Source organism: Mustela nigripes, chromosome 14, assembly GCF_022355385.1.
Source record: "Mustela nigripes isolate SB6536 chromosome 14, MUSNIG.SB6536, whole genome shotgun sequence".
NCBI classification, from domain to species: domain Eukaryota; kingdom Metazoa; phylum Chordata; class Mammalia; order Carnivora; family Mustelidae; genus Mustela; species Mustela nigripes.
Genome location: NC_081570.1, coordinates 72,856,556 through 72,878,946, shown reverse-complemented (window position 1 = coordinate 72,878,946; position 22,391 = coordinate 72,856,556). Strand labels below are relative to the sequence as shown.

Sequence of the window (22,391 nt, the reverse complement as noted above, 5' to 3'; positions counted from 1 at the left end):
AGAAACTGAGGATGCAGCAATTAAAAAAAAAAAAAAGCTGTACCCTGATGGGCATCATGGTGATGATACTCTTAGGACCTTATAATGTCTCATATTATAATTAGGATTTTATTGTGATATTCACATTACATACAAAAAAGTATTCTTGCTGTCTAATGATCATTTCATAGCCAGGGTCAAAACTTTGATATACCACTGTTAATCAAAAATAAAAAACACACTTGACCTCCTTACTATTTTAGAGCTTTCTCATTGAAAAATTATCTTTATTGTCCATTCTGATTATAGTTTATATAAACATGAAGTATTTATAAGCAAGAATGAAACCTAAATAATTCTACCATAAAATGTTTGTTGTGCATATATAAATATTTTTCTAATGGCTTAGATGAATTCTGATTTTTTAATATACCAAATGAATTTGTAGCACACTCTGAAAATGTTTCTTAAGACACCTTCAAGTACAAATATGCATTATCTTTTTTTATTGAGTTAACAAATGGATTTTTCAAAGATAGGAAATATTATATTCATTATGATTTACATTTAGCAGCTTATTAGCTCATTAATTAATACTAATGAACTCAAGTAGTTAGGAAATTTACAACTTTGTACATTTACAAAGAGTTTTGTTATAGACAAGTATAGCAAGTTAAATTCTAAATAAATGTTAATCAAGTATATATAAATTGAATATTCTTTCTTTTTAAAATATTATTTCTAATATATTTCCTAGTTTAAAATGTAGATAAAATCGTAGCTAATCCCCAGATTGCCAAACTGGTTGCAAAAATCTTGGTACCCAGAGCAGGGGCACTGGATTCCTGCGGAGGAATAAACTTGGTTGCTTGTGCAATGTTAGAAACCTCTGAGGTTAGGTTAGCTTCATTGATGGCTTGAATTGCAATGTAGAATTTGGTGCCATTTTCTATTTTAAAATGTTCTGGTTTAAATTCAAAATTTTCTATTGAGCCAGCCTCCTTAGGTATCAGGCTAGTAGTGTTTACTAAAGCAGCATTGTCAAAATCTTCTTGGAGATCCAGGAAACACATACTTATTCTTATAATGTAGCTCTTGGCTGAAAGACAATAGATACTTCATGTATATTAAAATCAGTAGGATGCCTTATATTGTCTTACACTCAGGGCCCTTCAGAAATGCACAGTAGGATTTAGACATGAAAATCATAGATGTAGATTTTATCTGGTTATTCCATCTTCTTTCTTTTAAGAACAAATATGTAAGTAGTTTTTAATCTAGTTATCTAATCACAAAATTAATTCAAAATCATACAGTACTAAAAAATGAAATCTAGATTTTTTTTTAAAGAAATATAAATACAAAAATCTGAATCTACTTTTAGAACAAGGAACACAATAGCATTCAAGTATAGGAAAGACATTCAGTTCCCCACAACTGTATTATTCTCATTAAGCTGAGAGGGAGTAATAGGAGTGGGGAGTGGGAGATCAGTAGAGTGGGAGACAGGGATAAGGACAAAGGGCAAATGAAAGCAGAGAGGTTAAGATGTGTACTAATTAAAATGTGCTTAAGAACTTAGGCAGATTTTGATTCATACCTTAATTCTACACTTTCTGGCTGTGTAACAAAGAAAAATATATTTCACCTTTTTACCTTCAATTTTCTTATCTATAAAAGGGAGATTCAGTCATTCAATTCATTCAACAAATATTTATTGAATGCCTACTACTTGAGTGGTGATAATTAGATATGATAATGCATGAAAAGTATTTCAGCAGAATGTCTGGGACTTAAATGTTTGAAATATATTATTATAACTGTTACTTTGTCAAGAAAAGAAAGGGAGATGCTGACATAATTTTTTTTATTCCAAAATGCTTTTAGAGGTCTACTAGAGCTATCAATATAAAAATATATTCTCACATTCTGAAATGCCATGAATAAAACATCAAATGTCTTTTTTTGAAGTAAAGACTATTTTGTCATGAAATGTTGCAAGTGTTTTAAGTGTATGGTGAATAACATTGATTTAGTGGTTTTTAAAAAAAATTCAGAGCCTCTGCCTTAACATTCTAGTTTTTTAGTAATAAGCCTTATCAATCTATTTTACTACTCTTCACACACACCCTGCATTCCATTTAGATGGTTCTATATATCTGTTTATCACCTAGCTTTTATTTAATTTAGATATTTTATTCTGAAACTTTGCTTTTTTGACTTTGAATATATTATTTTGTTCCTTCTTTTCCTGTCTGACTACCTGTATGTGCCTTTCATTATCTCTTGGAACTTCAATTTCTGCATCTAAAAGTAGGTGAGTAATGGCTCAGAGTAAACACTCCATACGTGTTTTTTATAAGTAGGACATTAGACAATTCCTAGCAAATGAAAGCCAAAGGGATTTCTTATATATGTGTGTGTGTGTGTGTGTGTGTGTGTATGAATATATATATTATTTATTTATTTAAAATTTTAAAAATCACTCTTCTTTTAAAGATTTTATTCATTTATTTGACAGAGAGATAGATAGATAGCACAAGTAGGCAGAGTGGCAGGCAGAAGGAGAGTGAGAAGCAGGCTCTTTGCTGAGCAGGGAATCTGATGTGGGGTTTGATTCTAAGACCCTGGGATCATGACCCCAGCCAAAGGCAGCCGCTTAACCGACTGAGCCACCCAGGCGCCCCTCTTTTTATATATTTTAAAACATAATATAAAACTTACCTTTTCCTTTATCAAGGACATTGCCAGGGGCCATCCATGAAAGTTGAATGTGATCTTCTTTAACCTTAGCTTCAAGGTCTGTGATTTTGCCAGGTGGGAACACATGAGTATGACTACCAGCAGGAGGAGCTCCTGATACAGTAAATGATCCTCCAGAGGTTAGTCTGCTGAAATCTTCTACTTTAGCTTCTGATATGTCATCTTTGACTTCAGGCCTGGGTGGGTTCAGTATAATTTTACCTACAAAAAAGGTAATTCTGTGACTTTTCATAATTCTATGTCTATTCTTTATCTTGTAATCTCATCTTGCAGCTATAAATGGGTTATTATTGAATGATTGTAGACAGTGAAAAATAGCTTTTAGAGAAAAAACGCTTGTTTTATTGGTATCATTTTAAAACTGATGAGACATTATGCAATGTTAGAACTATCTCTTAACGTATCTGTTTTTATTACTTGACTGTAAATTCTTTGAGGACAAGGCTGGTGTCTTATTTTTTTTTTAGTTATAGCATCTAGCACAATGCTTGCCACATAGAGAGGTGCTCAGGATTTTCTTTTTTTAAGATTTTATTTATTCATTTGACAGAGGGAGAGAGAGAGAGAGCACAAGCAGGGGGAGTGACAGGAAGAGGGAGAGGGAGAAGTAGGCTCCCTGATGTGGAGCTTGATCCCAGAACCCAAGACCTGAGCCAAAGACAGATGCTTAACCGACTGAGTGCCCCCAGGCGCCTCAGTGATTTTTTTTTCAGTGTAAATGAAATGAACTGAGGGAGATGTAAACAAAACACGTTGGAAGCATCATCCTGTGCTAGGTCTTTTAACATGAATATGGCTCTTAAATACACAGATAATTATACAACTGTATACTTATATTTTCCATAGTACATAATATTTTCAGTGTTTACCACTGTAACTTATGTAAACAGATGACACATTTCATCTTAATACTACTTACCATTTTCAACATAGCCTGGCATATACAGAGCTTTGTTCTGTTGTTTTAAACTTAGTCTGGCCATATTGTTTCTCGCCTGGGCATGTACTCTTAAACTGTATCTACCATTTCCATGGTATTCTGTAAAATATCTTGAATAGACACCATCATTCTTCAGAGTATCAGCACCTAGATATTATAACATAATAATTAGCCATTCAGCGGAGTAACAGTGACAGTCCTAAGCACTGTTCATGAGCATTAGTGTTGGTAATCATTTTGGGAGTGAGTATAGCACAGTGGTTTAAGTACATGAACCCCGGTATCAGACTGCTTGGGTTCAGAGCCTGGCCTGGCTACTTGCTAACCTTTGACCCTGGAATAGTAATTCATGGTAAACATTCAATTAACATTAGCTATTATTATTTCATATAGAAATCTTAACAAAATAAAGAAAAAGCATATGCGAAATGGAAGAAGCATATGCAAAACACACTAATGAAAATGGGGAAAAATTATATTTAATTTCCATGAGGAAAGTAAAATTACTCGTAAAATTTAAAGATAAATGTGCTTATATCTTTGTGTAGTTCAGAGAGCAGAGTAGAAAGTATTAAAAACATAAAAATCAAATTTCATTTACTTAAAAATTGATTCATTCACATACATAGGAAATACTGATTTCTAAGTTATGTGACTATAGTAGGATTTTAGCTTCAGTGGAAGTTGATGCAGATTCTTATTACCAGCACCATTGTCCCAGAGCTCCAGTATTACTCGGTGTCCATCTTCAGTTTCTATAGTGGCTGTTACGTTGATTCCCAGAACAGGCAAAAACCCTTGACTGACTTGTGCGTAAACAATCATTGGGCTAGGATAATGTGTTGTACTTTGGCTCATGTGAGCAGTTGCAATTACTGGCAGCGTGGTGGGACTTCTTGCTCGAGTAGTCATTGTAACCGTTAGCATTTGAGATTTGGCATGTTTATTTAGAAGGCTGTAAGTCCAAGTACCGGTCTGAAAATCCAACATATCTATTTGAGAGTTTTGTAATACTTTCCTGTTCTTGTTTGGAATACAAAATTATTTAGAAATTTAGAAATTTAAGCAGAGTAATAGTTAATTATTTAAAAATTTTTTAAAAAAATTTATTTGACAGACAGAGATCACAGGTAGGCAGAGAGGCAGACAGAGACAGAGGAGGAAGCAGGCTCCCCGCTGAGGGGAGCCCGATGCGGGGCTCCATCCCAGGACCCTGGGATCATGACCTGAGCCGAAGGCAGAGGCCTTAACCCACTGAGCCACCCAGGCGCCCCAGTAATGATTTTTAGTACTCAAATTTTATAAGCTAATAAATAGTATGGATATAAATTTCTATTCTACTTGGCTTTTTTTTTTTTTTTAAGATTTTATTTATTTTGAGAGAGAATGAGAGTGAGAGAGCGGGTGGAGTAGGGTGGGATGGTAATGCAAGGAGGATCAGAGGGAAAGGCAGAGGGAGAGAGAGTCTTAAACAGACTCCACACTGAGCACAAAGCCTGACACAGAGCCCCATCTCAGGATCCCAAAATCACTTCCTGAGCTGAAACCAAGAGTTGGACATTTAACTGACACCACTCAGACAGCTCTTAGCTTCTTTTTTGTGACGGATGATTGTTGCCACTTTAATATTGACAGTGTAGTGGACGTTGCCTTCATTTTTTCCCCTCGAAGTTGATTAATAAATCATGGAGAAAATAAGAGAATATTCTTACCTCTGCAATACCTGGTATTTGAAGACGGGCAGACCGAACATTTAGTTTATCTACTTTGAAATCTGAAGTTTCATATTTTGTTCCTTTTGGATCTTGGAGAAGAATTTCTGGCTTTTGTATTGTCCATGTGACAACAAAGAAAGTGTCATTTCCAATTGTACTATCCACAGGTACTGTACCATTTATCCATTTCTTTCCTGTAATACTTAAGGCTTTACTTTCTAACTGTTACATAAATAAAAAAAAGAACAGAGAGAACCAATTTGTAATTATAGTTAATAAAATTTCAAAGCTTTGTCAGTTTAGAGTAATTCTAACGTTATGTCTAAGATTTCAGTGAAATAAGAATTATTTTGAAGAATTTTGCAAATAAAAGCATTTATAATTATAAATATATAAATATATATTATAAATATATAAATATAAATAGTGGACAAATCAGAAGAAAAGATGACAAGTGTCCAAGAAAAGGGAATTCAGTAAGAATGTCTTTTAGTAGGAAATAACTTTCAGGCAAAATAGTTATTTATTAGAGAAAGAAATGTCTATTTAGGATAATGGACATTTATTACAAATGTGAAAAGGCAAATAATTTTTCTGAGTTACTAACCTGAATAGCCTGCTGAGTGATGCTGCCACTTCTAGATGAAATTCTACTGAAAGCATCGGTAAGGCCATTTATGTCTTTATTGGCATAAAAACGATGTCCTCCTAAAATGGAATTGTATTTACTTTCATAATACTAATTTTATTTTATTTATTTATTTTTTTTAAAGATTTTATTTATTTATTTGACAGAGAGAGATCACAAGTAGGCAGAGAGGCAGGCAGACAGAGAGAGAGGAGGAAACAGGTTCCCTGCTGAGCAGAGAGCCCGATGCGGGACTTGATCCCAGGACTCTGAGATCATGACCTGAGCCGAAGGCAGCGGCTTAACCCACTGAGCCACCCAGGCGCCCCATAATACTAATTTTAATTTGGAAACTCATACTTGTTCTTCTGCTTTTATCAATGTAAATATGAAGAAGTCTAAAGAACTTGCCAAATATTATTGTTTTTTTAAATTTTTTTAAAGATTTTATTTATTTATTTGAAAGACAGAGAACACAAGTAAGCAGAGAGGCAGACAGGGAGAGAGGAGGAAGCAGGCTCCCTGCTGAGCAGAAAGCCTGATTCGGGGCTTGATCCCAAGACCCTGGGATCATGACCCGAGCTGAAGGCAGAGGCTTTAACCCACTGAGCCACCCAGGCGCCCCCAAATATTATTGTTTTTATATCGGTCATTAGAATAAGGGCCTGCCACATTAGTAAAGCTGATCTAATCACTAAATGGTGTTATAAAAATGAAATTTAAGACAATTTTGAACCAGTTGCTTATTTTTAGTTCTGTTTAAGGTATACCAAAACAATTTAGAGAATTTAGAGAATAGTTTAGAATTAAGTAAAAATTAAGTGAGAAAATAAATAACATAGGAGTTAACAAAGAAATTACACAGGAGTAAGGAATGGAAAAGGATGGGGACACCTGGGTAGCTCAGTCAGTTAGGCATCTAACTTTTGATTTTGACTCAGGTCATGATCTCAGGGTTGTAAGATCCAGCTCCTCCATGGGCTCTGCCACTGGGCATGGAGCCTGCTTAGGATTCTCTCTCTCCCTCTCTCTCTGCCCCCCTACCTCATGGTCACATGCACACACATGCTGTCTGTCTCTTAAAAAAAAATAGCAATGGAAAAGGATGGATTGCTGGGGACAGGAACTGGTAATCAGGACTTTAACTACAGCCTTAGGCAAATCATTTGTACTCTGTAGGTTTCCATTTTTTCTTCTATGAATTAGGGCTATCTGAATCTCAACTGTAGGATTGAACAGGACAAATATGAGCAAGAACTTTGGAATTGCAGTTGAGGAAATCATTGGTAGCCATGGAGAAAGAAGTTTCAATTTGGTGGTATTGGTAGAAAGTGTTGAGAAATGAATCAAGACATAATATTGACTAATATTAGAAGAAGCTGGTATAGATAGAAGTGCAGAGAGTTGGAGGTGGGGAAGAGGAAAGATTAATTTGAAGGGCAAGGACAAGGAAGGGTCAACAATTAAATTTTAGGATAGGAAATTTATGAGCAGTGTTGTAGTTTAATGTGAGAGGTAGTTAATGGGAGATGTAGTTAATGGGAGAGACTGAAAATATATTTTCTATTCAAACTATATCCCAAAGGTTTACCTGTCATATTTGACAGGGTCTCTAGTTCTTTGGCAGCAGAGGGTCCCAGAGCAATGGTGTGGATGACTGCACCACTTTCCTTTACCTCCTCAAAGCATGAGCTTATTTCATCATCTTCTCCATCTGTTAGTAATATGATTTCAGAACCAGAAGTACTCTGGTTGCTGTGGATAATTGCCTGGTCGTGAAAAATCAGATGATTAGTACAGAATATCATATCTCAATAAATTTAAAATAAGAATAAGTATACTCTTTAGACTTGGAGAAGTCTTTAGGCCTATGCATTAGAGTAAGCAAAAGGAAACTTTGCACTGTCATTCCAGGCTGTGTTGGCCTAGAAATGAGTGTAATGTACAATAGTCTTGCAGTTTTTCAAAGAGTTCTTCAAAACTGTTTTTCAAACAGTGCTTCTAAACTTTTCAAATATATTCAAGCTACCCAAGAGAGGAAAATAAAACTCTTAGAACAATGCCTAGCAAATAGTAAGTGCTAAGTGAATGTTATTTATTATTATTATTTTTAAAAATATTTTATTTATTTATTTGACAGACAGAGAGAGAGAGAGAACACAAGCAGAAGGAGCAGTAGAGGGAGAGGGAGAAACAGACTCCCTGCTGTGCAGGGAGCCGGATGCAGGTCTTGATCCCAGGATTCCAGAATCATGAAGGCAGATGCTTAACTGACTGAGCCACCCAGGTGCCTCAGTGTAAGTTATTATTATTATTCCAGGAGATGCTTGAGGTAGAAGCAAATGACCCAGGCTGTTTTTTTTTTTTTTAAGATTTTATTTATTTATTTGACAGACAGAGATTATAAGTAGGCAGAGGCAGACAGAGAGAGAGAGAGAGGGGGAAGAAGGCTCCCTGCTGCTGAGCAGAGAGCCCCATGTGGGACTCCATCCCAGGACCCTGGGACTATGACCTGAGCTGAAGGCAGAGGCTGTAACCCACTGAGCCACTCAGGCGCCCCTGACCCACGCTATTTTGGCAGCATACTAGACAACATTTGCAAAGTCATGACTAAAGGTAGGTATGCAAAGTTAAATGATGTGCCTTTTTATGTATTCTATTTGATCACTGAAGAATCTGATGATTTCCTGGAAAAAACATTGACCTGCCATAAAGTAGGAATTTCATAAATTTATCAAGTATTATAATTTTTTTGTCTTTTTCTGACTTCTATCAGGAGTATTGGCTAAAAATCTTTAGTCATACAAATTGAGAATAAATTCTCCCTGAACAATTTGCTAAACAGAATATCTAGCATTTAGTTCCCCACCTTCATCATATATAATGGAGTTATAGAAATACTACAGTGTAGTGATTAGCTTTTTGGATTTTGGAATAAGAAAGACCAGATTTTGAATCCTACCTAGATTTGCTGGTTACTGACTATATGTGATCTTAAGAATGGTATTTAATTACTCTGAATAAAAATTAATGGTAAGGATAAATAAGATCATACATGTATTTAACATAGGCAATAATGTAGAATATGATCAATAAATTTTAGCTGTTATAATGATTATGTAAGTAAAATGCTATATATTGCTATGGTTTCATTTTAAAAGTAGTGAAGAGGTATTTATAACTTTGAATGTGACTTAACATAATCTGTTCAATAATAGACTCTGTGGTCAAAATATCCATCGGTATATATCAAAATATATTAAGAAAAATATACAAACCAATATTTTCAAACAATAAGACACAAGGTATATTACCTTATTATTCCCAAGGTATAATACCATCATATTTTAGAAGTGAATAGACCTGTATAAGAATTATATTTATTATAATAATAGCAGTCCTTTTTGAACACTTTAGATAGGTACTGTTGTTTTCCACATTCCCTTTGTTGAGTAAACTAAGACTTCCTGAGTTGATAACTTACCCAAAGTCATTTAACTAATAAATAATAGAGCCAGAATCCCAGATTTGCCGGAATCCAGAGCGTGTGTACCTCCTTAAACCAATATGCATTATGAAAAATGACTCAACTAGAAAGCTAAGAGATGATATTAATTAGTGGCCTGGAAAAAGTTAATAATCTCTACTTTTTTAGCTGGAGCAATGGGAGGGTCAGTGAAGGAAAGCAGTTTTTTGTTTTTGTAACTTAATGACAATAAATAGGCTTAAACAAAGTCTATCTTAGGTTGGAAGAAATTCAATTGCATACTTTAAGGCAGACTAATATAGTGCTGTAAAGTTGCTCCCAGTATTTTATTTCACAATTTTTATTTCATTAAACTTCTACCTGTGTGTCTTAGGTTTGATACTAAACTGCTTAGGGAACTATCTTTGTGGTTTTTAATTGTCAATTTAACTTGATGAACTAGAGTTGTCTTTATAACATAGAACTAGTGATAATTTCCCTCTTCCACAGTCCCTTCAGCAGCATTGTTGTTTGCTAATAGTAGTTCAGATGTTGGGAGTGATAAAGAAATGGTAAACTCCTCAATAAAATTGCAGCAATTATGTGCTCATTGGATTTTTCTTCCCTTCCTTAACCATTCTCCAGTGTGACTCAGTAACTCAAGAGTACATTGGTGGAATAACCACACCCAGAGAGACTACCCAGCTGTAAACAACAGACAGTAGGGGAGTCTTTAAAAAATATACTATTTAGATAACGGACCTATGAATTCATGACTCTTGTTCAAAGACAGTGGGGTAAAAATAAAAGCAATGGTAAGTGGCAAATGCTATTTAGAAAAAATTTTTATTTTACCTGGAATCCTGCTCTGAGACCACTGCAAATTGAAGTTCCACCACCAGCTTCTTGAGGCAGGTTTGCAGTGATCTTTTCATAAGCATTATCACCAGTTATTTCTGTTAGGTAGTTTTGGGTTGTAGCAAAACTTTCAAATGTGACCATCCCAACCAAAGATCCCTTTTCAATAATTTGAATCAAGTATAGTTCTGCTGCTTGATTCATTCGAAAGAGACGGTCTTCCTGTAAGAAAAAGATGTCTGAATATTTCCTGAGTCTCCTCAAATCTTGACAGATTGGTGAAAAACAAAGTTGTTCATGGGCCAGAGATCTTGATAGTAATTGATTACTATATTTTAAAGTTTGGCCCCCTTGAACCCTCCTACACTGTTGGTGGGAATGTAAGCTGGTGCAACCACTCTGGAAAACAGCATGGAGTGTCCTCAAAAAGTTGAAAATAGAAATACCTACAACCCAGCAATCACACTACTGGGTATTTACCCTAAAGATACAAATGTAGTGATCCGAAGGGGCACGTGCACCTGAATGTTTATAGCAGCAATGTCCACAATAGCCAAACTATGGAAAGAACCTAGATGTGCATCAACAGATGAATGGATAAAGAAGATGTGTGATACACACACACACACACACACACACACACACACAATGGAATACTATCCAGCTGTCAAAAGAAATGAAATCTTGCCATTTGCAACGACTTGGATGGAACTAGAGGGTATTATGCTTAGCGAAATAAGTCAATCAGAGAAAGACAATTATCATATGGTCTCCGTGATACGAGGAAGTTGAGAGGCAACATGGGGGTTTAGGGGGTAGGAATAGAATAAATGAAACCAAGATGGGATCAGGAGGGAGACAAACCATAAGAGACTCTTAATCATAGAAAACAAACTGAGGGTTCCTGGGGGGAAGGGGGTAGGGAGAGGGTGGTTGGGTTATGAACATTGGGGAACGTATGTGCTATGGTGAGTGGTGTGAAGTGTGTAAACCTGTTGATTCACAGACCTGTACCCCTGGGGCTAATAATACATTATATGTTAATAAAATAAATTTTTTTAAAGAAAAAAAATAGATATCATTAGGCTAAATGGACAATTTGAAGGAAAAAGTTTGGCCCCCTTATTTCATTAAAAAAAAAAATTAAAGAAAAAATTGAAAAATCATTATACTTTGTTATACTTAATATACTTAATATACATTATATTATATGTTATACTTAATAAAGTCTTAAAAATCTATGCCTTTTTATTGAACAGTTTTATATTCAGGAATTTCTGCTAAGAAAATAATTTTAAAATGTATACAAAAATGTTTATTGCAGCACAATTTTTATAAAAAGTTGAAAACTCTAAAATGTTCTATAACAGGAAGCTGACTAAATTAGGGTATGTGCATATGATCATTAAAAATTATATCATGGGGCGCCTGGGTGGTTCAGTGGGTTAAGCCGCTGTCTTCGGCTCAGGTCATGATCTCGGGGTCCTGGGATCGAGTCCCACATCGGGCTCTCTGCTCAGCAGGGAGCCTGCTTCCTCCTCTCTCTCTGCCTGCCTGTCTCTCTGCCTACTTGTGATCTCTCTCTCTGTCAAATAAATAAATAAAATCTTTAAAAAAAAATAAAAATTATATCATGAAATCATTTTTTTCCATAGGGAGTATTTATGGTATGGTAAGTAAAATAAATAATACTATAAAGTATCATACAAAATTTAATCACATTTTTGAGAAGGAAAAACAAATACACAAAAAAGATTGGAATAATATGCTCAATGGTGGAATTATGGATACTTTTTTTGTTCAGTTATAGTATTTTTAATTTGTTAGAATTAAAAGTTAAAGAATAAACATAATCCATAGTCCAATCATCTTCATATATAACAATTATTTTTTAGTGTATTTTCTTCCAGTATTTGTCCATATAGAATCATTGTACTAAAAGTTATTAGAGTAATAAATTTATGTTTTAGTTAGCTTAATAGAATTAAACCCAAGATTAAATTATATTTCTAGTAATTAACTGCTTATTTTAAGGAAGCTAACAAATGTCTTACCGAACTCATGCTTCCAGACTTATCAAGTACCAAACAGACAACTCGCTGTTTGGCCTTTAACAATGAAAATGTAGGATCGGGTGGTTGATCTGTTCCTTCCATGGGAGATGCATTCTGAAAATCATTGGAGTCCATAATTACATCCCATGTACTTCTGCTACTACACATTTTGTTTTGTAGGTTTGGAGCTTCTGTATTATGAGTTTTTGCTGTACAAAATTCCTTTACCTGGAAAAAATCAATTAGAAGACACTATTTCAATAATTGGTAAGCATTAATTTCTTTTCCAAATATGTAGCTGGCTGCCACATACATCCTCCACAGATTTTATCTCCTGATAATTAAGAATTATTTCATAATGTAACAATCTCACATCCATTTTACATACCTCAGTAGAGAGGAAGCAAGGCGAAACCATCACTGGAAAGTTTTTTGATGATTCTCTTAGGTATAGTGAGATCATGGCAGTTGGGGGGAGCATGTAGCTGGTACACCTGCTTAATTTAATTTCTTATTTTCCCTCTGGACTCTTGGGTGACTCAAACTTGAATTAAGTTTAGTGGAAGAGGGACTGGCTTTCTAGCTGTCCTTTAAAAGTGGGATAAAGAAAATGACCTTCTTTAATTGCCTAAGTGTTTTTTTATATCTTTATAGTTGACCAAAAAATTGAGGAAAGATATTTTATCTATCTATCTATTTATCTATTATTTGAGAGAGAGAGCACGCACACAAATAGGGTAGAGAGGCAGAGGGCAGTGGGCTCAGACCCACAGCGAGCTTGATTCCAGGACGGTGACACCATGACCTGAGCTGAAGACAGATGCTTAACCTACTGAGCCACCCAGGCTCCCCAGAACACAGATATTTTAGCAAGCTGGATTATTTTTGGCTCTAGTGAACTCTGACATAAAATAATACTCCTGAGACAGTAATGAAAATGTAGGGAGAAAATGAGAACATGTGATTGGTGCTCTTTCAGTTGCAAATGGTGAGCTGTACCTAGCAATTCTGCCAAATGTTTCTTTATTACAGAACCTATGAAAATTCTCCAAGTTTTGAAAACTTAGTAACTTGGGAAAATGCTCCCATAAACTCATACAGCATTCAAGAAGAAATCCATCTTGCAGTAAGCTTCTGTTTATTAGAAAAATCTTTTTTAAAGATTTATTTATTTATTAGAGAGAAAGCATGTGCATGCTCCCATCTGCATGGGGGTGGGGGTGACAGAGGGAGAGAGAGAATCCTCAAGCAGACTCCCTGCTGAGCACAGAGCCCAGCTGGGGCTCCCTCCTGGGACTTTGAGATCATGACCTAAACTGAAATCAAGAGTTGGATGCTTAATTGACTGAGCCACCCAGGCACCCTGAGAAATATTTTTATAAATGGCATTGCATGTTTAAGAATGCCCTCCCAGTACAATCTCTAGATGTAAGCTCAGATTTAGAACTCAATTATTAAATTTGAATACCTTTCATTTAAGTTTTAAGATTTTGTTTTCCTTCTAACATGGATGATTTACATTAACTTCAGAACGATTGACATATCCCAGAAGGGGTTCATTGCATGGGAGAAAAAGACAGTTTCGATCAAAGTGGTGATTGATAAGTCTTGCTGATATGAAATATGCATCAAATCTGGTCCCTTGTCCCCTGCCACTGCCTTTATTCAGAGACTTCAGGTCTCTGATCTGCCTATTGCTGTAGCCTTCTAACTAGATTCTCTGCTTTCTGTCATCTCATTCCTTCATCCTTCTCACTGTTAGTACAGTTATCTTCCTGAAAGAATTAAACTGATCATGTCACCAGTCTGAAGCTGTTAAGATAAAATCCAAACACCTTAGCTTTGTAGGTAAGTTTGTTCTTTCAGTCTTGTTTCCTGCTCCTTGCTCTGACCATCCTCTGCTTATACCACACTGATTTTTTTCTTGTTCTTAGAGTATGCTAGAAATCTTCACAAGGGTCTTTGCTAACTCAAATGGAAAAAGAGATAGGAAATCTTGCACAAATTAAAAAAAGGTGAGCTGTTCTCAAGTTGGTTTTTTTTTTTTTTTTTACTGCTATTTACCTGAAAGTTGTTCTAATAAATGTTAAAATTTTTAGTGACCATGATGCAGATAATTTGGGCAGTGCTCAACTTGTACAATCGTGTGGCATCCCTGCACCTTTCCCCACTCTTTGTTTTTATAAACTTTTTTTTTTTTAACTTAAAGTTGCCCTTCCTATTCCTGCTTTGGTAAGTTCATACTCATTCCTTTTCAGATGTAATTTTTTTATCTCTTTAGAAACAATTTTCTGACCTCCAGGTGGAGATACTTGCTGTACTCCCATAGCACTTGGTTTATACCTCTTTGTACTTTGAATTCATATATATATTTTCTTATTTCTGCACTTTCTCACTGAGAAAGAACAGTTATCTTTAATTATTTCTGTATTTCCAGCTGAGCATGAAGTGGAAATAATGAAATTGAAGGGAATGAAATTATGGAATTGAACATTCGGTATTTCAGGTCATATCTCCCTTTGGTGAGCTGATGCCCTGGTAGTACAAATACTATGCAATTTATTTAATCTGTGTTTTGATAATTAGAAGTTAGTGTTATTCTGGACAAGATGTTCAGTATTTATCTCTGAGACATGGCTTATGTAATTAGTTCTAACCATATCTCAGTTATGTGATCTTCTTCATTATTATTTATCTCTCAGGTAGGCAGCATGAGGTATTTCCTGACAGTGATATGCTTTTGGGACTTATAGCTTGGTATAGGCAATACATATTCCAATTATCCTCTCGTGTGACATGATCTGGTACCTACTTGGATGCTGAATTCTGATCCAGATTTAGCAGGTTAAAGTGAACTTTCTTGACTCATGTTTCAACTATTTCTAGAAGGGACCTTTTTCAGACTGGTAAACAACTTCTACTTAAATATCTAATTAGGTTCTTTTAAGAGTTTCAGCAAATATTAAGTCTATATTTTGATTCAAGTTCTTCATCATTAATGCCTTAAGTTCTAAAGCAGGTTTAAATTTTATTGGAAATAATAGGCATTTATAAACTTCTACCCAAAGAAATATTTGTTGCTAAGTGATTTGGTATATGGAATATTGCTTCTTTTAAATAAGTTAGACTTACTATCTAGAGGTAGTATACTTTATTTTGATTTGTTTCTGATGACTTTCATATTTAAAATTTTTTTGCATGCTTAGAAACCCTCATTAGTTAATTACAATATGTTTACATTAGTTAAGATTGGACTTATCCAGGGAAAGAGATAATTAAATATTATCCAGATATTTTATAAATTTTAAAAACTAAAACTTGGAAGTTTACTTTGTGCTCACCTTGTGCTAAGCACCGTGATCATGCTTTACTCATACTACCTCTTGTGAGCCTAACAATAATAACCTGTGATGTATTAGAAGTCCCATTTATGGGATGAGATAACTAAATTTTCAAAAGAACTTTGCAAGTTTGCTTGTAAAGACATAGCTGAAAATGACAGACTGGGTTTGAGATCAAGTCTTCTGACTCCAAGACATCTGTTCTTATCCATTCAACTTTATACATTGAAACCAGATATTTCAGGCCAAACATTAGCTTTAAAACTTGAATTATTGTGTTATTATTTTGTAATTGATGAGACTAGTAATTGTGAACTTTTCCCTTAAGTTTGTTATGTAGAAACAGAGCCATGCACATTTTCACAGTATCACTTTGCAATAGCTTGATATACTTTAGTGTGAAGGTACTACAAAGTCTAGAATGTCAGTACTTTTCCAAAGCTATAGAATGAATTACTTTGGAAAAGTAGTTTGATTAACACTTAGAAGAGAGAATTATAAGTAAGGTTGTAGTTTTAGAACTATACAAATCCGCAGAAGTCAAATGAGGGAAGAGATGTTGTTTTAAGAAATTATGTGACATCAGTGAAAAGGTACAGTTCTACTTCTGAAGAAAAGAAACTGGTTTATAAAAAAAAGGTGGAAACTTTACCAGGCACACCCTGACACAGGCTGGAAAATGGCTTTTAGTTAATCGTTTGAGTAATCTCCTTCATGTCCTTTGGTATACATAATTTCATAGTAGAAAATACAGCTTCCCTAATTAATTTTTCCTGAAGTGTTCCTTTGTGAAACTAGAAAAAGAAGGTACTTACGGAATTGAGACTTTGCATAAACATTATGGAGTCCTTTGCAGCCTGGGATTTTTCTGGGATAAATGTACATTTTGCTTCATACAGTCCTGTCTGTGAGTCACGCCTGCATGGCCTTGTTATACAGCTGCCTCCTTGACATTCCTTGAAAACCACATTAATGCCAGTAATATGAGTTGAACATCTATGATGAAAGAATTAAATTATATTTATTTATGAAGACCAGAAATCGTGAGAAAAGACTCACATTCTACAATCTTTCCCTTAATGATCTACAGATCATGGGCAAATACTTCATTTTGACAGAATTAGTCACAGTCCTGCCTCTATTTACATTTGATGTCAATAAGAACAATCATGCCAGTTTATATTTATTAACATTCATTGCTCACTAATATAATAAATTAATCTATTATCCTTGTGACCCTGAATTAAAGATAATTCCTAAGGTATAGGGATGTTGTAAAGATAAAATGAGTTAAGAGATATGGAGGATTGCTTCCTAGTGGGGATGAGAGAGTCAGCATAATGCTTAAAACCCTCTTAAATTTATGTGTATGTGATATAAACACATACATACTGGTATGTAGATATAAATGTATATACACATATGTGTGTATACCATCCATACAAAACCATGTGTGGTTTGTGTTGATAGCATTTTACAATTTACATTTTGAAAAACAATGAGCTAGATTGAAGGACAAAGTAAAAATAAACATTGCATGGAAATGCTTGTGCATTCAAACAAACTCTTTAGTCTGTATGATAAGTAAGATAGTTGTCAAGTCCCAGGCAAGGAATGGGGGCTGGAGTTATGGGTAAAAGACTTTAAAGAGTTCTGATTTATTGGATTTACTTTTATTCTGCATTAATATTAAGTGTCATGATATTAATCCACTTAAATTTTTTTAGTATTGAAAGGATTAGAGGAGATGGTGAGTCATATATTCCAAGAGGGTTAGCTCCAGGGAAAGCCTGAAAATTAAACTTACACTGCCTCAAACAAAGTGCCTGTCACACCGTAGGAGTTCATTAAATGTTATTTTAGATAATTGTTTTTACCAATATATCTCTTTTATGATTAATAAGAAAACACATTCATATTCATTTATCAAAAATTTGTTACTTGATCCATTCTTTGTTTAGCTGTTACTTCACTCTGTGCCAGGCTGAAGTCTAGGGGATTAAAAAACAAAAAAAAGTCTTCAAGGATCTTAAAGTCTAGTGTGGGTAATAAAATTACACAGACAACTACTGCTCTGTGTGAGAGAAGGCCATGTGTATTGCTTTGGGGACAGTCTCAGATCTTACACCAAATAGAGGGAGAAGAAAAAGACACTTGGGGACCAAACATTTAAACTGAGTCTGGAAGAATGAACAAGCATTGTTTGGATAAGGGAGGTGGTGGGGGAGGAGTTACATAGGGTGAGAGCCCTGTCTGCATGATACTCCAGCAGCTCAGTAGGGAAAAAGCAAACAACATGGAGAACATGGGGAGATGCATGTTTCTCTTACGCCTCTTTAACATGTTTTTTTATCCCAAAGACCTGTTTCCAATTACACTGATTTCTATTTTTCTTTAATACTCTTTAAATACTCTATACTTAAATATCTCATCCATTTATTAATAGGACATGTCTAAATCTACCCAGAATTATATTCATATTTAAGGAATATAATAATAAAATATTTATATATTATATGTAATATATAATATAAAATATTTATATTTCAAAAATCATTTACTCACTTATCCTTATGAAAAATACTTTTTTTAAGCTTAAGCTTAAATGAAGAATAAATATATTCAACATGGAGCTCTAGTACTTTCGTTGATTTCACTGGAACAGATTCACCTTAAAGAGTGGAATCAAATGGAATAAAACATTGGGGAAACTAAATAAATAAAATGAAATAAAGGATATGATAGGAATGAATTCAAGTTCTCAGATATCTTATGGTTTAGGCTACAGCTTTTTCGTTTCTTCTCTGACAATAACATATTTTAGTACAATCCCCATGAATACTGAAATGAATCCCATTTCCAGGTTGATCTTGATTCTAAGGTAGCATCTCCAGAAATATTTGGACATATACATAGTGGGTCTGGTTAGATATTGCAATTAACTCTGAGCATTCAGCCACTAAGACACCTTTTGTTTGCCTAGTATAGAAATTTAAAATTAATAAGTGAAAATTTAAAAATAATAAGTGAAAACTTTTGAAAATAAATTTGTTCAATATAATGTTACCTTGTTGCTTCAATAGTGTTCCGTCTGGAAATATAGAATGGCCGGTCCACATTATACTCATCAAATATTCCCCATCGGAGGTGGGCCCACTCATGGACAAACACTCTGCCTATGAGAGAATATTGCCACTTACAAATTTATATTTACTATATTTTAATAGAGTGTCCATGTATTTTATGTCTCCCTGCCCCAGATCCTTAGCTTAATTAAGTCAAAGAACTTTAGAAATTGGTATCTTTTATTAGGTAAAAAATGTTGAAATGGGTTAGTATTTATTACTTATTTTTAATGTATTATTTTTTATTAAATTTATTATTAAACACACAAAGAAATATAATTATATTGAACATAACTACTATATTTCTATGTAAAGATATTAATCACTACTTCTCTTAAAAAATCATTAAAAATACTATTAATTACCGTGTCATATTTGTTTCCATGGAAATAAAAATAGAAGTATAAAATAGATATCCCTACCTCGGGACCCATAGATGGGCAAATTATTAGTCAATAAGAAGTTTGGAGTAAAATGTATATATTGTCCCTTTTCCCCACATTGTCCATATTGAAGTGTATAGGGATCATCTCCAAATTTTAGGTAAGGATTGGCAACTATGACATCTGCCTAAAAATCAGAAGAATAAACCAAAACATCACAAGTGATGAAAACAAGGATTTCTTTTATCTAAATTAAGATAACTAATATTACCAATTTAATTACTGAAGTAGTGGCTAGGAATTTTTTTTAAATTATGGGTATTAATTTTTAGGAAGCATAGGAAGAAAAAAACAGTGTAGGAGCTAGATAAAATACCCTACCTGGTCATATGATTCTTGTTTTGGCATTAAGTACTCAGATTTTGACTTCCAGGTCATTGGAATTAAAATGCTTACATTCCTGAAATAAACTCTTCGTTGGGTGGCATGAAACAGGTAAGTCGAAGCTTCAGTTACCATTTCCTGACAAAATATGGTAACAATTTCACAATGAAATGAGCATGAAATTGTACACATGAACAAGAAGAAGCAAATCTAAGCTCCCTTTCCCCCAATATTTTAGCAAAGCCTAACTGAAAAATAAGTTGAATTTTACTCTATCTCTTTAGTCTGTAAACTGTTCATTTACATATGCCCAAAAATCAATCGTATTTTTTTTTAACCTATCTAGACCCGTATTCAGTATTTTGGGTTGGAGAGGGGAATGAGTTCTGGATGATATATATAAAGGTAATTAAGAATGGGAGCTTGTTGGCAAGTTGTTTAATTAAACAGAGGTGTTTATAAACGGGCTGAGAGTTTAAAGTTTTGTAGATTTTATATTTTTAATTGAAAAAAAACCACTTTGCTAGGTTTGAGTTACTTTTTCATATGGAGTATGTTCAGAAAAGGCAAAATTTTATCAAGCAGTAATGAAAATAAAAATACGTATGTCTCATTGCCTTCACATTCCAGTTTTACCACTTACTTTAAGACTGTATGATTTAGCTTCTCTCACTTATGCAACAAGGGTAATAATTTACCTCATAGAGATATTGAGAAGAAGATCAGAGAAGATAGAATATATTAAAATGCTATATATATAAAGTGTTTCTGTTATACTGACTAACCCAAATAAAATTAAGAAGTAAATCAACTTCAAAAATATGCAATATTTTCTTTAAAATCAAATACATCAGAGCTCGTTGTTAATTTTTCAGAGTTGAACAAATATGAACAATTAAAATAATGTACAGTGAAGATCTAAGGCTTAAGTATGGGTTAGCTATATAAACATTACAAAAATTAACTTTACAAAGGTAAGTTTGAAAAGAATTCTCCAGTAGGTGGTGCCTCGGTGGCTCCATGTGTTAAGTTCTGTCTTTAGCTCAGGTTTAGCTCAGGTCAGGATCCCAGTGTCCTGGGATAAAGCCCTGCATTGGGCTCCCTGCTCAGTGGAGAGCTTGCTTCTCCCTCTCCCTCTGCCTGCTGCTCCTCATGCTTGTGCTCTTTCCATTCATTCTCTGTCTCAAATAAATAAATAAAATCTTAAAAAAAAGAATTCTTCAGTAGGTCTAAGGTCTTTCTGTTAGCTTAGTAAGTTGAAGAAACATTGTAGTTTTGCCTCTTAATAATTTATTAGGGGAATGACTATTACTATAAATATATGAGAAATCATACTTAAACTAAGCAGATATTAATCTTGACAGTTTAGATACATACTACATAAATGATGAATACTGTCAAAACAGTTCTGGAAAGTTGTTACTTATGAGCATGTTTATGTGCCTTGGCAACAGGGATGGAAAATACTTACTGGAATAAAAATAAGTTCGTAATAAAATTTTCTCCCTTACCTTTATGTTTTGAATGAGTTTTTCATCTTCTGGTACCCTAGGGTTAATTGCAATGACAATGCCGGCATATCCATTGTTATTCAAATGTACCATTGAGTTTTTCACTCCAGGCAAGAGATGTAAAGCTAGAAACAGAATAAAATACAGAGTGAGTACCATTATTGCACATTACAATAAACTTTTTAGAAATGCAAGGAGAGTATTTATGTATCTCCTTAACTCAGGAATTTGAATCACGACTAAAATATTTGCATAAATATAACATTATGAATTACTAAAGTATTTTGATGAACTTCCTTATCTCACTTCCTTATCCTAAAGATTTAAGTTGTTAAATAGCAATGGGGATTATGCTGAACACATTTATCATACTTTCTAAGACAGTAGAGGTCTTAAGTTCTCATTGAGCTGAGTAATTCTTTAGATTGTGTAGTTGTTATCCTCATCATGGTGGTTAGTAATGGTCATCATCATCACCATCAAGAGATTGTCCAGTCATGGGAACTTTTCATAGAAAAGCACTTTATGGAAGGATGAAGCACTAAAATAAAAAAGCACTAGGAAAGAGCTGATGAAACAAGTGTGGTTAAAAAAACAAAACAAAACAAAAGGCAAATGAAGGAACTGGATTGGGAGCGGCAATGAATTAGGGTCAAAGACTTTCTTTAGGTGGGAGTAATACAAGTATAGTCATCAGGGACAACTATGGATCAAGAAGAAAATGGTTTTTTTTATTACCTTTTGTGGTAACTACTTGTGTATTTCAGCTTTCAAATACTATTCAATACTATAAGTCTTATATTATTTGAAAACTAAATATGCTTTAAAATTTTTAAAAAGATTTTTATTTAAGAGAGAGAGTGAACATGAATGGGTGGGGGACAGATAGGCTGAGGGAGAAACAGACTCTCCCTGAGCAGGGAGCCTTAAATAGGGCTCAATCCCAGGACCCTGACATCATGACCTATGCTGTGGGAAGACACTTAACCAACTGAGCCACCCAGGTGAAACTTAATATGCTTTGATTAAGATTTCTATTTTGAACTGAACACAAGTCTACCAATGTCCCTTAGCTTAAAATAGTTCTACACATAGCCTTGTGAGCTGGCTTTAGAGTCAGGTAAATCTAAAGCTAACCCTTGCCTTGGTCACTAACAGTCACATGATTCTTAATAACAGGTGTATGGCTCTTTGGAAAGGACTTCATACAAGACTTCTGGCACCTGACGAACACTCACTAAATA

The 22,391-nt window shown here is 34.3% G+C and overlaps 1 protein-coding gene across 1 annotated transcript; it reads right to left on the bottom strand.

Annotated features, from left to right (window-relative positions):
- Positions 1–737: 737 nt before the first annotated feature.
- Positions 738–21,306, bottom strand: LOC132002085 (calcium-activated chloride channel regulator 1-like). Its single transcript, XM_059377102.1, has 14 exons — positions 21,148–21,306; positions 19,634–19,774; positions 19,292–19,439; positions 18,812–18,920; positions 16,560–16,740; positions 12,404–12,631; positions 10,347–10,571; positions 7,617–7,794; positions 6,005–6,105; positions 5,395–5,619; positions 4,387–4,657; positions 3,662–3,829; positions 2,704–2,943; positions 738–1,078 (listed from the first exon to the last, which is right to left on the bottom strand). Exons 1-14 carry the CDS (start codon positions 21,304–21,306, stop codon positions 738–740), a joined length of 2,715 nt encoding a protein of 904 aa, XP_059233085.1.
- Positions 21,307–22,391: the final 1,085 nt, after the last annotated feature.

Excerpts from the sequence above, each read along its gene's own strand:
- LOC132002085 (XM_059377102.1), bottom strand. The coding sequence starts at position 21,306 with ATGGTACTCACTCTGTATTTTATTCTGTTTCTAGCTTTACATCTCTTG. Across the intron at positions 16,741-18,811 it reads AACACTATTGAAGCAACAAG|ATGTTCAACTCATATTACTG; the intron begins GTAACATTATAT and ends CTTTCATCATAG. Across the intron at positions 2,944-3,661 it reads GCCAGGCTATGTTGAAAATG|GTAAAATTATACTGAACCCA; the intron begins GTAAGTAGTATT and ends CCTTTTTTGTAG.